At 30.8% G+C, this 15,251-nt stretch overlaps 2 protein-coding genes across 3 annotated transcripts; both read right to left on the bottom strand.

The window, feature by feature from the left end:
• Nucleotides 1-2,424: 2,424 nt before the first annotated feature.
• Nucleotides 2,425-6,255, bottom strand: LOC148231697 (digestive cysteine proteinase 1-like). 2 transcript variants are annotated; one of them, XM_088191265.1, is made up of 12 exons: nt 6,098-6,255; nt 5,767-5,881; nt 5,345-5,574; nt 5,129-5,267; nt 4,682-4,794; nt 4,497-4,611; nt 4,343-4,423; nt 4,057-4,283; nt 3,866-3,992; nt 3,592-3,793; nt 3,414-3,511; nt 2,425-3,351 (listed from the first exon to the last, which is right to left on the bottom strand). In XM_088191265.1, exons 1-12 carry the CDS (start codon nt 6,150-6,152, stop codon nt 3,165-3,167), a joined length of 1,689 nt encoding a protein of 562 aa, XP_088047391.1. In that variant the 5' UTR covers nt 6,153-6,255; the 3' UTR covers nt 2,425-3,164. The 2 variants fall into 2 exon arrangements, with proteins under 2 accessions (XP_088047391.1, XP_088047392.1); XM_088191266.1 differs by having other exon boundaries at nt 3,592-3,790.
• Nucleotides 6,256-7,899: 1,644 nt separating this feature from the next.
• On the bottom strand, nt 7,900-13,862 carry LOC148231696 (digestive cysteine proteinase 2-like). The gene is made up of 12 exons (XM_088191267.1): nt 13,728-13,862; nt 13,252-13,366; nt 12,829-13,058; nt 12,615-12,753; nt 9,582-9,694; nt 9,385-9,499; nt 9,242-9,322; nt 8,957-9,183; nt 8,768-8,894; nt 8,508-8,706; nt 8,329-8,426; nt 7,900-8,267 (listed from the first exon to the last, which is right to left on the bottom strand). The coding sequence occupies exons 1-12, from the start codon at nt 13,780-13,782 to the stop codon at nt 8,081-8,083; spliced, it is 1,686 nt and encodes a 561-aa protein (XP_088047393.1). The 5' UTR covers nt 13,783-13,862; the 3' UTR covers nt 7,900-8,080.
• Between the last annotated feature and the right edge of the window lie 1,389 nt (nt 13,863-15,251).

Genomic DNA, 15,251 nt, shown 5'->3' with positions numbered 1-15,251 from the left:
GCCAAAAATGAAAAAAAAATCCCCCCGCAATAAAACAAATATTACATCGGCTAAAGTTTGCAAACCTCGAAGTCGCTTCGATGAGTATTTCGCTCATTCTGGAGTACCACGGGGATCCAATCTGGGTTCTCTGCTTATTTTGCTCTTTATTAACGACATATATGTTACAATTAATAACTAAAATTTAGTATATGCTGATGAACTGAAAGTGTTTCAGGGTATTCGCACAGATTCGGATCCACTCTTTTTACTGAAAGACCTTGGGTTGCCGTGGATGTCTTTCAATAAAGGTGTAGATCTTTTAGCAGTCACATTTTCAGATTACCTTGCCTGGTGGAATTCTCTTACAGTTTATGCGGAGGTTTTTTAAACAGAAATACTTCCGTCGATGTCTTGGAGTGACGTTCGAACTGATATGGAGATTTTCTATTAACATCGCCACAATTTGAGATATCTTTAAAAATAGGTGTACGGATTATATTAGTATGTATATCCTAGTACCTTTTAGCTAGTAGCGTTGAGATACAATTCATTGCATTCTCGGCATAGCGTCTACTATATAAAGCACTTTTCAAAAGTTGCTAAGGGGCGGTGTCAACAACTCGTTAATGTTCGGTGACTTTAATTTGCAAAGTTTATTGTTCTAAAGCAATTATAACGCATTTGAGAAACCTGTCAAGTCATGATGGTCAGATTTGTAATGAAAATAAAATATAAATTACGCTTGAATCAGACGTTTATCAGATAAAAACAAAGATTTCAATTTTACTATAATACATCTGTATGGGCTCAATAATCGTTGGTGATGCAGATTTTGATCTTTTCCCTTTTCACAGTAATAGATAAGCAAGAAAGCTGCAATGGAACTTAACTTTAGTTGTTTAATAAGAGCTTTCATTCGGCACTTATATCATAACTCCTACGCCGAATCGATGCAAATGTCCTTTTAACTAGAGATTGCAATACCTTTAGTTACATTATCGACCTCGTTCCATTATTACAAAATGAATGAATACCGGTAGTACAGAAAATATTATTTTTTTATTTTTAATTACTTATTTTTTGTTAACGATATCTCCATGGCTTAGAACTACGAAAATGACATATTTATTTTTAAGATTACATTGCAAAAATTTATACATTTTTTAACACGATAAATTTGTGGAATAAATGAATTTTATGATAAATATTCATGCTGTGTTATTCTTAAAAGTAATGCTGTATCGTAAAGTCTTCAAGTCATGCTAAAAAACGAATTAAATTCAAATTGATTTGACGAGACTAGACCTGATGATCGTTGTGGGAGCAGCTAAATTTTTTTGAGCTTCGTTGATGTTAATTTGGCGTAAGTTTCGATGGATGCATTGTAAGTTGAAATGGAAGGTGAAGTGATTTTTTAAATAGCAGCGTTCGGATACGATCAGAGAAATTGGAGATTTACAACTTCTCGACTTATTGACCAATCATTGCTAATTTAGGGTGGAAATTGAATATTATTATGATATTACAGCTGTTAAATATGTGCATTCGTCCTGGGTTACATTAATCCGGCAACAATGGAATTGTATAGATTGTCTGTTCGGAGAAACGGTAATGCTGGCTGGTTTATTTTTTGGTGTTGTGTTAACGGTCAGTTATATTTTTAAGAATGCTTTATCCACGTACATTTGATGAAAATTCTTTAGTTTTTATGACTTATTTTAACATATTCTATATTTTGTACGATATACGAAAGGTATCAACATAAAATGAATACATTAGCTTGATCTCAGGCAAGTCTAACGGCACCTAGTAGTTCCTAGTAATTATATTATATAACAGCAAAATAAGCGCGCCGCCGTGGCCTGCCGTCTTCATTTTTTATAATAAGGATGGCTGGCGAAGTATGCAGGTATTGCATACACGAAATTATTTTTACTATTTGTACATTTTTTATGACTCATAGCTATTATTGTAGGTACATAGATGTTTATTAAACTATGTAAAAAGTAAATAAAAAAACAAGAACGAAAAGAGGATGTACTCAAATTTAAATATAAAATGAGCGAAAATCGTCGATATATGTTGGGCAATGAATTTGGCCTTTAAAATTAGTACACTTTGAAATAAACTGGCATGTTTTATTTAAAAGTGATAAACTTTCAATTTAACCAAATCATTAAAAATAAAACAGAAAAATACACAATTTATAATGTATTTTTACGTTTTCTATTTTGACTTTTTAAAAACAATTTATCATTAAATATTGTCTATAATCAAAGTTTAATATATATAAAATTATACTTAACTTCAGTTTTTCAGTAAAAATGTTATTTATTTATTAAAATAAATTATTATAAATAATAAATGTGAGAGAGCGTCTTATTCTCATATTAATATAAGATTATAAGTATGATATATAAAAAATAATACTCTTTTCAATTATTAACAAAAATATTATTTATTTAAAAAAGTAACTTAGAAATAATAAAGTTTATAATAGTTCCATATTTCTGAAAGATAATAAGACAATAATTTTGCGATTTATTATAATATAATTTTGTGGAGTATATGTAAAATAAAAATGATTTCAATTTGCCCATATTTAAATTGTAATTATTTCAATTTTCCCAAAATTCTTATCGAATTTATCTCACATTATTGAGTGAAAATCACAAAATATATTTAAAACTTTTCAGAAATAGGGGAAATGATAATAAATAAGTAAACAGTGGTAAATAAATTGGTTTCCTAATAACATGCAAGAAAAAGAGACGCTTTTTTCTTTTATTAAAATTCTTCGTGCATTGACAATGATTAACTTAAATAAAAAAAACAGTAACCAATCTTCTAATAAAACTACAAATTAAATACGAATACTTGTTAAATGTCTAATTAATCACAATAGCATAAAATTACAAGTACAAAGCAGGCGCGTATGGTGAGATTCTTTCCCTTTCACTCGCTCGCGTGTTAAGTGACGAGAGTGAATGAGAGATAAGCATGTAACGCACACCCTTATCTCACTCTTGGCATTTAACACGCGAGCGAGCAAAAGGGAAAATATCTTACCATACGCGGCTGGTACAAAGGCTTACAAATTTAAAGATTATTTCTAAAATAATCAGTTATCGCAAATATTTTTGGGACAATTACTGTAACAATTATAAGAGATCTTCAAAAATTTACATTTCGACATATGTAGGAATCGTTTCTACGCCACAATTATTACCTTTAGCAGACATTAGGATGTAACCATCGATACCCCAATTCTTGGACCATGAGTTTTTGATCAACCAATAGTCTTGACCTCTAACCGTACCATATCCGACAACTAGCACTATATGATCTAATTTATCCAGCCTTTTCTTGCTAAACATATAATTATGATTAGAAAACTATATTATGAACATATTGAGAAGTATGAGATTTACCATTTTGGTTCATAATATACACCGTGCGAATAGAAGCTGAAGGACTTATGGGAAGCATCGATAGCAACAGATACTGGACCATGTTTGAAAATAGCCAACTAAAATAATAATAGTATTAATATGATAACCAAGGTGAACGACTAAAACAATGAGTAGTTTATCTTATTTGTCATATTACTTTTAAAGCATAGGGATTGTTTGTGGTGACATTGACGAAGCCTTTGATAGGAGCGACAAAAGTAACATTATCAGCATGACAATAGTAATCATGTCCGAGATAGCCCCCATATTCCTCTTCCAATGGAATACCTCCATATTTCATAATCCATTGATAAGCTCTGAAGTCTTCACCCCCTTCGCATCCAAGATTTCCAATGCTACTCCATTATTTAATAAATTAAATTAACGCAATGATCTATTAGATCTTTAATATAAATATAAGATACACCTACCCCCAAGAACAATCAAGCAAAGCTTGTTGACTGAGAGGCGTCAAATAACCTCCATTATGCAAGAAATAAGCACCTTCAACGGCCCCAGTTACACCAAAAGCCCAGCAAGATCCACATACAGATTGATCTAAATATTAAATATTATTTTATTCATATTTGTACAAAAATATAAATAAATTGTGAAAAATTACCCTTAACAGGCGTAACAGCTCCGTATATCCTCCAGTCATACTCTTGAGGAATTTTGTTCTTGATCTTTCTTAGAAGTATCTGGTCATAAGGAAAAGGTTTAGCTCCATTGTTTGGAGTAGTGTAACGGCGGCCACGTAAATCCCGTATTTCTGAATCGTAACGATCGGCTAAATGATTGACCGATAGAGAATATCCATGATGCGCTCGGTTAAATGACTGAATATATCTATTTTTAAAGAATTATTTGTAGCAAAGAACAAGTTATTTTTATATAAATAATCTTACCTAATATTATGTCTGAATATATCCTTCCTCTTCGTATATTCCAAACTATTGTCATACTTTTTATGGTGTTTATTTATAAATCTAAAAGTGTTATATTAGAGAGTAGTATAATATTAATTAGAATATTAAAATATTATAAAATAAATCAGGATACCTATCAAATTCTTGATCGACGTGTTCTGTAGTGACCGGGTAAATAAACTCCCTCATTGGATTAAGCGTATAAATGTGCGTCACACCAGGACCAGGAAAACCCATGCAAGTCATATCTAAGAAATATAAATTTTTATGTAATATATAAGAATATATTTTAAAAGTGTAAATAAAATAGAGAATTACTATTGAGTGAAAATATTTGTTCAGGAATGTCGTCAACGTTGTACTCATCATATTCTAAGATATAATCATCGTAATGAAATCCGATCCCTGAATTAAAACCAAGCATCTGGTAACTGAAAATAATAGTATTGTGTTGAATTATGATTCGGCGAATACAAGAAATAAAAGGAGTGGAACATTGCCTTCAAAAGCATCCACCCACTTTATATATGCACCATTTATTCATTCATTGTCAAGGAGAATCTGTGAGAGAACTCTCGCCATTTCGAAACTTCCTACTAAATTTTGTAATAGATATCCATTGTCTTACAAAAGTTGAATGAATTTTTTTTACACAAATGGTAATAAAAAAATAAGTAATGATGAATTTTTGCACACAGGTATAAAAATATCCTTCTATCTACTACTCCTACGGGCTTTGACTTTTATTATTCTAACTTGACCTACCGTACTGGTACTGGAAGTTTGGCTTTCATATCGCTAAATCTCTTATATTTGATCCACATTGTGTACTTATTGATTTTTTCACCAATCTTTTTTGCATAGTACCATTTTTTAGTTTTTTCTCCATTAATAATTTCAGATCCTGGATTAAAAATAATACAACTATTATGTAATAATTTGATTTAAATTGAACGAATAATTCAATAATTATAACACAACCTATTAGTTTAAAGTTGGTAAGATCAGGAAGTACCGATTGAATGTCCACGGAGCTTTGTTGCGTTCCGTTGACTTGCAAGCACGTTTCAACATTATGCTGCTCTTCGGTAGTTATCGGAGCTAATTTAATGCTAGTACCGAATTCGCCGACGGCATTCTTTGAAAATTGATAAGTCTTGACCATTCCTTCATAGTAATCGATTCTTGAACGTCCACTTTCGCAGTCATACCTGGTATATAAAAAAACTATTAATATAAATAAAATAAAATGCGTTTTATAAACGTTGCGTTATCGGTGTTTGTAAGAAAAATACAATATTCTTATCAAAGAGGTCGTCGAGTTCATAGCTTAAACGTACTAATGTATCATTATATCTTTAATTTAATAATGGTAAGATATACTAATAAAAATAAATTATTACCAAGCGTTGAAAGGCTCCATTACGTCTGTGAAAGGAGTTGTTAAAACACCTTTTACGGTATACACGCTACTCCATATTGGCGATGCTTTGGCTTTTTCGGCGTTGAAAATATTAACTGTAAAAATATTGGTGCAGGTCAAACTTTGGACATTTGATATAAATACGTAAACAATAACATATTTAAAGAATCAATGAAAATAAAGATTTATATCAAGTCGCTATTTTATATTTTTAGAAATCCATTTTTTTTCATGGCTTGGAAAAAGCCATTTTTATATGTGTAAATTTCAGTGATAACAAACTAAATCATATTTATAACGGTTTTAAATACCTGAATGAGATAATCCAAATAGCAAAAGTATAAATATTAACTTCATTAAAATCATCTTGATGCTCTTAATCAAATGAAGATGCGTAATTTTTTTATCCGAAAAGAGGACTAGTTGCTCTTAACAACAAATATGATGTATGTCCGTCAAACAATCGTTTATATGGAATGAATCGTATTTATCAGCGAAACTTAACATTGTATTTTGCGTTTAAATAAATTGGACAGCAGTGGATTCAATAGGAATAAAGTTTTTGTTCGGTAAAGGTTTTTAATATAAATAGTCATTGGTTTTGAATCAAGTATCACTTAAAAACAAAAATACTAACTTAATTAATATTACTATTTGTTACTCTCTCAACAATTAGTTATTAATGTGGTGATCGGTAAGCAACCACAATGGGTATGTTTATGAGGGGCCACCCGGGATCAATTTTAATACGTGCATACACGCTGCATAATTGGTATAAATAAGCTTTTTTCACATTTTTCCCAACTTAATTTAAAATATATAATTTTTAAATATTTCACTATGCTATTCTATAGAGGAAACTTTTTAATGAACTTTTGCGTCAAGAATCAAATTTTGTGCTATAAGCGCTAAAAAAGTTCACATTTTTAAATATTTTATAATTTTAATAATAAACTTGAGGGTTTGTGAACTAGGGGTGTGAATCCGTAGCCAATGAGACTCAGGGTATAATCTAGCTAGAATTTTTATCACAATATTTACATATGTTGCGACGGACGGTTAATGGCGAGACGTTTTCTCCAAGCGGTGGTGGAGAAGCTGGCGCAGGGATGATGTCCGTTGACGATTCTCAGAGTTCTTCTAGATGTCTGCAGCGAGTGTCAGGAGGCAGTTCCTCTTGCTGTGATGATCGTGTTCGGGAGTCTCAGGTTATATCTTCGCGTGCCAGGCGGGGTGAATCTGCTGGTGACTTTGTGACCCTTACTACCTGACTCCTCATCGGAGTCCGGGACTTATGTAGGACCAATCTCAATTATGCAGTGAACATACAGCCAATCGCTGCAGTCGCTTCGCAGGACGGTGAAATAGGTCTACGCCTTTAAAAAGCGACATTTGCTCGTTCAAGGTCGTATTGCATTTTCGGGAATGTCACGGATCATTTACGCTATTGCGTTGTTTCCTTGTGATGGATGACCATTTTGGTCACAGTAAATTACTGTAAATTTTGAGACAATCGTGGTCATCTGTGTGTGGTCGCAACAAAATATTTAAGTCGATAAAATGATCTCATTCACATTGCTTATTCTCTTTTATATATGTAACAAAATTGAAATAAAAATTTACATGATATTGAAAGTATTAAAACCAGTTTGAATTCAATGTAAAATGCACTAAAATAAGTAATTTTAATTTCAGTTATAAAATAATTTTTCAGTACTATACGAGATATTTTATTCATTATTATGCTTAACTAATATTCCTCGATTTTCACTGATGCCTTTCTGAAGATGGAGAGGTCATGAATGTTGATGAAAGATGGATTTTAAGATGACAGATTTTATTCGATAAAAATATGCAAAGGTTCCAAAAAATTTTGTCATACAACAAAGACAATATTGCATAATGATAATTTTGTATTAAATTCACTAGGTGCAATGCAGGTAGTAGAAATTCCTAACAGTAGTAGTTAATGGGCAATTTTCAGCAGTAATGACTAAACCATTCTTTTTTATTTCGCATCATTTAATCGTTACCTTACCTTAACCTTTGTGAATTGACAAAGGTCAAACCTAAATATAAAACATAACAAGTCTTTCAATAAAACTACAACATAAATTCTAATATTTAATAAAAATCTAATTGATCATAATAGCATAAAATTACAAATACGAAGGCTTACAAATTTAAAGATTATTGCTAAAAGAATTAGTTATGCACAGCATGATTAAATTTAAACATTATTGCAAATATTTGTGAGACAATTACTGTAAAAAATATGGGAAATCTTTAAAAATTTACATTTCCACATATGTAGGAGCCGTTCCTACGCCGCAATTATTGTCTTTAGCAGACATTAGGATATAGCCATCGTTACCCCAATAGTTAGACCATGAGTTTTTGATCAACCAATAATCTTGACCTCCAATTGTACCATATCCGACAGCTAACACTGAATGATCTAATTCATCTATTTTATTTTTGCTAAAAATATAATAATCATTAGTAAACTATATAATAAATATATTGAAAAATGTAAGTTTACCATTTTGGTTCATTATATACACCGTGAGAATAGAAGCTGAAGGTCTTATGGGAAGCATCGATGGAAACAGATATTGGACCATGTTTGTAAATAGCCAACTAAAATAATAATAGTATTAATATGATCTACAAGGTGAACGAATTGAAACAATGAGTTGCTCGTCATATTTGTCATATTACCCTCAAAGCATTGGAATCGTTTGTGGTGACATTTACAAAGCCTTTGATAGGAGCGACCAGAGTGACATTATCGACATGACAATAACCATCTTGTCCAAGATAGCCTCCATATTCATCTTCTAATGGAACACCTCCATGTTTCATAATCCATTGATAAGCTCTGAAGTCTTCACCGCCGTCGCATCCATTGTTTCCAAATCTATTATTTAATAGATTAAATTAACGTGATGATCTTTAATAAATATATGAGATGCACCTACCCCCAAGAACAATCGATCAAAGCTTGTTGACTGAGACGAGTCAGATGACCTCCATTGTGCAAGAAATAAGCACCTTCAACGGCTCCGATTGTGCCAAAAGACCAGCAAGATCCGCATACAGATTGATCTAAGCATTAAATATGACTGTTCATAGTTGTACAAAAATATAAATAAATTATGAAAAATTACCCTTAACGGGCGTAACAGCTCCATATATCCTCCAATCATAATCTTGAGGAAGTTTGTCCTTCATCTTTCTTTGAAGTGTTTGGTCATAAGGAAAAGGTTTAGCTCCATTGTTTGGAGTAGTGTAACGGCGGCCACGTAAAGCCAACATTTCTAAATCGGAACGATCGGCCAAATGGTTAACGGTTAGAGAATATCCAAGATGCGCTCGATTGATTGACTGAATGTATCTGTATTTTTTTAAATGATTAAGTAGAGAACAAGTTATTTTTAAATAATTAATATTACCTCATATTATGTCTGAATATATCCTTCCTCTTTGTATGTTCGAAACCATTGTCGTACTTTCTTTGATGCTTATTTACAAATCTTAAAGTGTTATATTAGAGATTAGAATATTCATTAGAATTTAAAAATATTAATCATAATACCTATTAAATTCATGATCGAGATGTTCTGTAGTGACCGGATGAATAAACTCCCTTATTGGATTAAACGTATAAACGTGTGCCATACCAGGACCAGGAAAACCGACGCAAGTCATATCTAATAAATATATATATTTTTGTATTTGTATATATATAGAAATATATTTTAAAAGTGTACATTAAATAAAATAAAAAATTACTATTGAGTGAGAAGATTTGTTTAGGAATGTCATCAACGTTATACTCATCATATTCTAAGAAGTAATGATCGTAATGTGATCCGAGCAGTGAATTAAAACCACGCATCTCGTAACTGAAAAGAATAGTATTGCGTTATAATTATGACTATGAGTCGACCAGTGGGAATATTTAGATTAATCCTGTACACAAAGATCACTTGATACTTTGTCTGTCTAATCCAATAATACTCTATTTTTTACTATGCCTGCTACACCACAACAATTCTTAAGGACTCTCAAGCATTCGACACCGCCACCCAACACTGACACCTGATTTATTTATATATATATTTAAAATTTGTGCAATAAATCAAATATGTTCAATAAAAGTCACACTATGACTAGTTACTGAAACATTGACCATAACAAAAAATACATATGCTAGTAATATTTTCATTTAATATAATAATAAATATAAAACTGAAACAAATTGAAATATAAAATCGAAGATATCTAAAAAAAAACATGACCTTAACATATCTGATTTATTTTGTTATAATTAGTTGTAAACATTTTCATAAATTTTATTTTTAATGATTCATCAAAATTTAATGATGACATATGTATGTATGTGGTAAGAAGCTAAAACTGTTATTGAATTTGACATGTTTTTTTGTCACATGGCTAATGACAAGTGGGTGCGTAATCCGTTTCTAGATATGTATATGTGTGTAGGTTCTCAAAAAACATACATATGCGTAGCCCGAAATGAACGTGTTTAAAGGGAAAGATTACAATTAATTTTTCATACTTAAATATATTATTCACAGCAGATTTATATGAATATATTTTAGTTCCCTTTATTTAAATTTTACATACTTGCATGATTGTTTTTATTGCGACCCTTTTGGGTAGACAGATTGAGCTTAATGTAAGATTAAAGTATATACTATAACCGATATTGGGGCAAAAATTAACCTTCAGTATTATGAAATACCAGTACTGAAAATATTTTTTTTTAAATCCTCACATCTCATAGTTGAAAACAATATCTTTATGCCTTAGAACTACGATAACGATGATGTCAACATCGCTTAAAAACAAAAGCGATGAATTAAATGATTGTAGGGGATTAACATAAGTAGGTTTATCAGGGTAGAATATCAAAGTAGAATAATATTATCCCTTTTAATTCCCAAAGGGTCGAAATATTGGCCCTTCCTACCTATGCAGAAAATCACAGTGGCCAATATTTTAAAATTTAATTTAACATGTTCGATATTTTTTACGATATGCCGAACGTGTTAACATAAAAGGAATACCTTTCCTTTATCTCAAGCAAGTCTAACATTACCTAGTACTTCCCAGTACTTCTGTTATGTAACAGAGAAATGACTGCGCCGCTATGGCCTGTCGGCCTCTTTTTATGATAGGGATGGCTGGCGAAGTAAAAACAAAAGCAGGTATTGCATACACAATTTTTTTTCAACTATTTGTACATTTTTACCCGAATAATCTACGGAATATGCTTCACTAAGCATAGCTGTTAAATATTAGCAATAAGTCTCAATAATTATATTTAAATAAAAAAGGAATTTGAAAAGTTTGTGCGAAATGAAAGTTATTTTTTAAGAAAATCCTTTTTTATTGGATTTTTTTTGTACCCTGGTATAAAATTTAGGAGGTAGTTGATCAAAGAAAATTTTAGATTTATTGTTCTAATTGGATTGAATAGGGGTTCGAATTCTTTAAAATTTGGAAAAAATGTAGTCGAGAAAATAGTGTGGTAAATAAGACATGTGATTGAGACTTGTGAAATTTTATTACGAATTTTATTAAGTTTACCATTCAGTGTCGATTCTGCAGAAATAAGTTTTTCGGCGTTACGACGCTAGGAAATCGAATTAATAAAGAAAGAATATTGGATCTGGCTTTATTATATATTAATTGAGACAAAGACTTAAATCCTAGATGAAAAACTTTTGTACTGATTTACAACGGCAAAAAAACGAAGATTAGTTTATTTTGTAATTTAAATTAAAATTAATCTCTGGTGTTTTTAATATGATTGATAAATAACAATCCATGTTCATAATAATATTATCTTCTTTATTCTACTCTAATCTTATTTTCTTACGTAATTATAAATAAATATTATATAAAATATAAATATTATATAAAATAATTAATAAAATTGTCGGGTTCATTAATTAGAACACTCTCTATTCACAATTGGAATGATAACTTGAATTATAATCATAAAAAAGGGCCAGTCAATCGCGATAAAAGCGTTTTAGGCATCGAAGAAAAAATGAATTTCTTCGTTTAAAATGAGACACCGTGGGAGACCACTTAACGGATTACGGTATGCGCCATAAATCATAAATAATTAAATATTTATCGCTTCAAGAATAGATAAAGTACATAGGCGTTTCTAATTTATTTCAAATAAATTCGCCACCCTTCTTCGGTTTGGTCGTCCCACCGAAAATAGGCGGATCACGAAATACCTTAAGCTTTGGACTAGCAATTTACTTCAAACGTCTGTAGCCTACGGACGTATCCACGAATAACCCGTCTTAACTGTTGCGCAACAAACATTTATCTTTATAAACTTTATCTTCAGCAAATCAAGACCCCGGAAATAATGTTGTTTTTATCTGTATATAATTAACTTGAAATAATATCAAGACATAATAAAACATTTATTTCCATTAAAATTTCACATTGTTTTAATTTAATCTTTCTGAAAGAGGTTCTACACCAAATTAGTTTTCTCTTAAAAAAATACACTACTATGTATGTATCATATTTACTATTATTTATATCGTAATTTTAATTTAAAATCACATATTTTTAATGCATTTTTTACCTATTATGTTAAATTTTGCAAATTTCAATTTAAAAATGGCCCCTTAATTTTTTGAATCCGCTAGTGAGTGAATATTGTAACAAAAAGTAAGTAATAAAGGATATTTGCACGCGGATATAATAAACGTTCCTTAACCAACTAATCCTGTCAGCTTTAAATTCTATTATTCTAACTTGACTTACCGTACTGGTACTGGAAGTTTGGCTTTCATATCGCTAGGTCTCTTATATTTGATCCACATTGTGTACTTATTGAATTTTTCACCAATCTTTTCTGTATAGTGCCATTTTTCAGTCTTTTCTCCGTTGAGCATTTCAGTTCCTGGATAATAAATAATTTAAGTATTACTCAATAAATTAAATAAATTGAAATAATAATTTTAGAATATATAACAACCTATTAGTTTAAAGTTGGTAAGATCGGGAAGTATCGATTGAACGTTCACAGAGCTGTCTTGTGTTCCATTCACCTGCAAGCATGTTTCAACGTTCTGCTGTTCTTCTGTAGTGACCGGCGCTAATTTAATACTAGTACCGAACTCGCCGACGGCTTTTTTCGACAATTGATAAGTCTTTACCATTCCTCCGTAGTAATCGATTCTTGAACGTCCATTTTCGCTATCATACCTGTAAAGTATATAAAAATTATAAATATAAGGAAAATTTAATGCGTTTTAAAAACGTTGCGTTATCGGCGTTTGTAAGAAAAATACACTATGCTTATCAAAGAGGTCGTCGAGTTCACAGCTCAAACATACGAATATAGGATTATATTTTTAATTTAAGAATGAAAGATGTATTATTAAAAATAAATTATTACCAAGCATAGAAAGGCTCCATTAGTTCTGCATAAGGAATTGTTAAGACTCCTTTTACGGTATATACGGTGCTCCATATTGGCGATGCTTTGACTTTTTCGTCGTTGGAAGGCGTAACTGTAAAAATATTAGTACAGGTCAAACTTTGGACGTATGTAATAAATAACTTCTTTAGAAGCTGTTTTATATAAGTACGAAAACAATTATATATTCAAAGAATTAATGAAAATAAATTTCATATCAAATCGCCATTTTATATTTATAGAAAAATGTCGACCATTTTGTTTCATGGTTTAAATGAAGCCATTTTTATACTTATTAATATAAAAAACTTTTTGCAATAATTACCTAATAACACAAACAATAAAAATAAGAATCAGTAAATATGAAACATATAAATTGTAACAATAAATATATGTTTGAAAATTACAATGATAACAAATTAAATCCTGAGAAAGACAAATTTAATTTTAAATACCTGAATAGGTTAATCCAATTAGCGAAAGCAAAAATAAGAGCTTCATCGACAGCATCTTAATGCTCTTATTCGAACAAAGACACGCAATTTATTTATCCGAAGAGAGGACTAAGCGCTCTCAACGGCAAATGTGACGTATGTTCGGCAAAACAATCGTTTATATATAATGAATCGTATTTATCAGCGAAACTAAACAATGGCACGCGTTCTTTCGTAAATTGGCCTAATTTGTATGATGTGCAAATAAAGTAAAAAATAATTAAAACGAGATTTTACAGTTAATTTAGGATTTATCAAATAAAAAATATTTATATAAATTGTGTTCGATATTACCCCTAATTATATATTTGTTTTACATACGAAGGTTATTCGCAAAGTATATTCGCAAGGCTAGTAAATATAAAAGTATTTTTATACTACGCAGATATATTCTTGTTAAATACGATTTTCATTTAGAAGAAGAGAAATAAGGCTATCGGAATCTGCGCGCGTTGGGTGTCGAAAAAAAAAGTTTGCGTAAATGGTATGCGCGAGTCTGTACTTTCAAAAACAATCTATGTTGATTTCAAAATTATGCTTGGTGTGCTTGTATTTTTAACCGATTTTGAGTGAAATGTGTATAGTCAGGCTATTAGGCTTTCGGTATACTAAGTGTGGTCCCAATTTTAGCAGTTTTCCTCAACTAAAACGTGTGTTATGTAGTATATTAATGTAGATGTAAGGGTACAATTGAGATAGGGTTATAGTGGTTCATAGTTAAAATCAGCGAATGCTAGTGCTTAAACGTGTAAAATTAAATGGTCAGAATTTAAATCAACTTTGAGTCAGAATAAAAATCAAATCTCGATCATAATTTTATTAGCAACATGGTTCCGAATATAATGGCTACCGAATACGAGTCATCAGAGTATAAAACCAATAGTGAGTTTGATGATTCAACATTATCCACAATAAACGGTTCATCTTCGAGCAGCACGCCGGATACTATTTTCCAATTACCCTAGAACACTCACTGGTACGAAATGAGAAAAAAACGCCTATCAACTACACCAGTGAACATCACGCTATCCACTTTTTATTCAAAACACACATACGCTATATGCACACAATCGTATTGTAGGAGTTGACAATCAATTACTGTGATATTACATATATTTTATTTTGTGCGTAATAGACTGAAATATTTACCTGTTGGACAGATTAGCTGTGAGCATTGGTAAGAACAGTGATCACCATATGAATAACTCTCTGTATCGAATTCTTTTCCGAAGAAAAAATCCGAAGATTCACCTTACATTAATGCACAAACAATTTATTTTGTGAAACAAAGTATTTATTTAAATGCATAAAATAATTTTCAGTTAAATTTCATCTGAAGCAAATAGATTATAATTAAAAAAATGTCTCATTATCAACCCAATCTTCTACTTCACGTTCTTCGAAAATTTCTGCATGGAAATCCGTCTCTAATTCAAAGATGAGGGTATTTTTTGTTTCGAAAATTTTACAAAGCATATATAAAAA

This window comes from Plectrocnemia conspersa, unplaced genomic scaffold (genome assembly GCF_051122295.1).
Source record: "Plectrocnemia conspersa isolate PC_06_02 unplaced genomic scaffold, ASM5112229v1 ptg000009l, whole genome shotgun sequence".
Taxonomy (NCBI): domain Eukaryota; kingdom Metazoa; phylum Arthropoda; class Insecta; order Trichoptera; family Polycentropodidae; genus Plectrocnemia; species Plectrocnemia conspersa.
This window is presented reverse-complemented; position numbering and strand designations above follow the sequence as displayed.

What these genes read in the sequence shown, in the direction of transcription:
- LOC148231697 (XM_088191265.1), bottom strand. Translation starts at nt 6,152, where the DNA reads ATGATTTTAATGAAGTTAATATTTATACTTTTGCTATTTGGATTATCT. An exon ending in TTGCTTGATTGTTCTTGGGG is followed by an intron (nt 3,794 to 3,865) that starts GTAGGTGTATCT and finishes TAAATAATGGAG; the next exon opens with TAGCATTGGAAATCTTGGAT. An exon ending in ACAATCCCTATGCTTTAAAA is followed by an intron (nt 3,512 to 3,591) that starts GTAATATGACAA and finishes TTATTATTTTAG; the next exon opens with TTGGCTATTTTCAAACATGG.
- LOC148231696 (XM_088191267.1), bottom strand. Translation starts at nt 13,782, where the DNA reads ATGCTGTCGATGAAGCTCTTATTTTTGCTTTCGCTAATTGGATTAACC. An exon ending in AATTGGATTAACCTATTCAG is followed by an intron (nt 13,367 to 13,727) that starts GTATTTAAAATT and finishes ATATTTTTACAG; the next exon opens with TTACGCCTTCCAACGACGAA. An exon ending in ACAAATCTTCTCACTCAATA is followed by an intron (nt 9,500 to 9,581) that starts GTAATTTTTTAT and finishes TATATTTATTAG; the next exon opens with ATATGACTTGCGTCGGTTTT.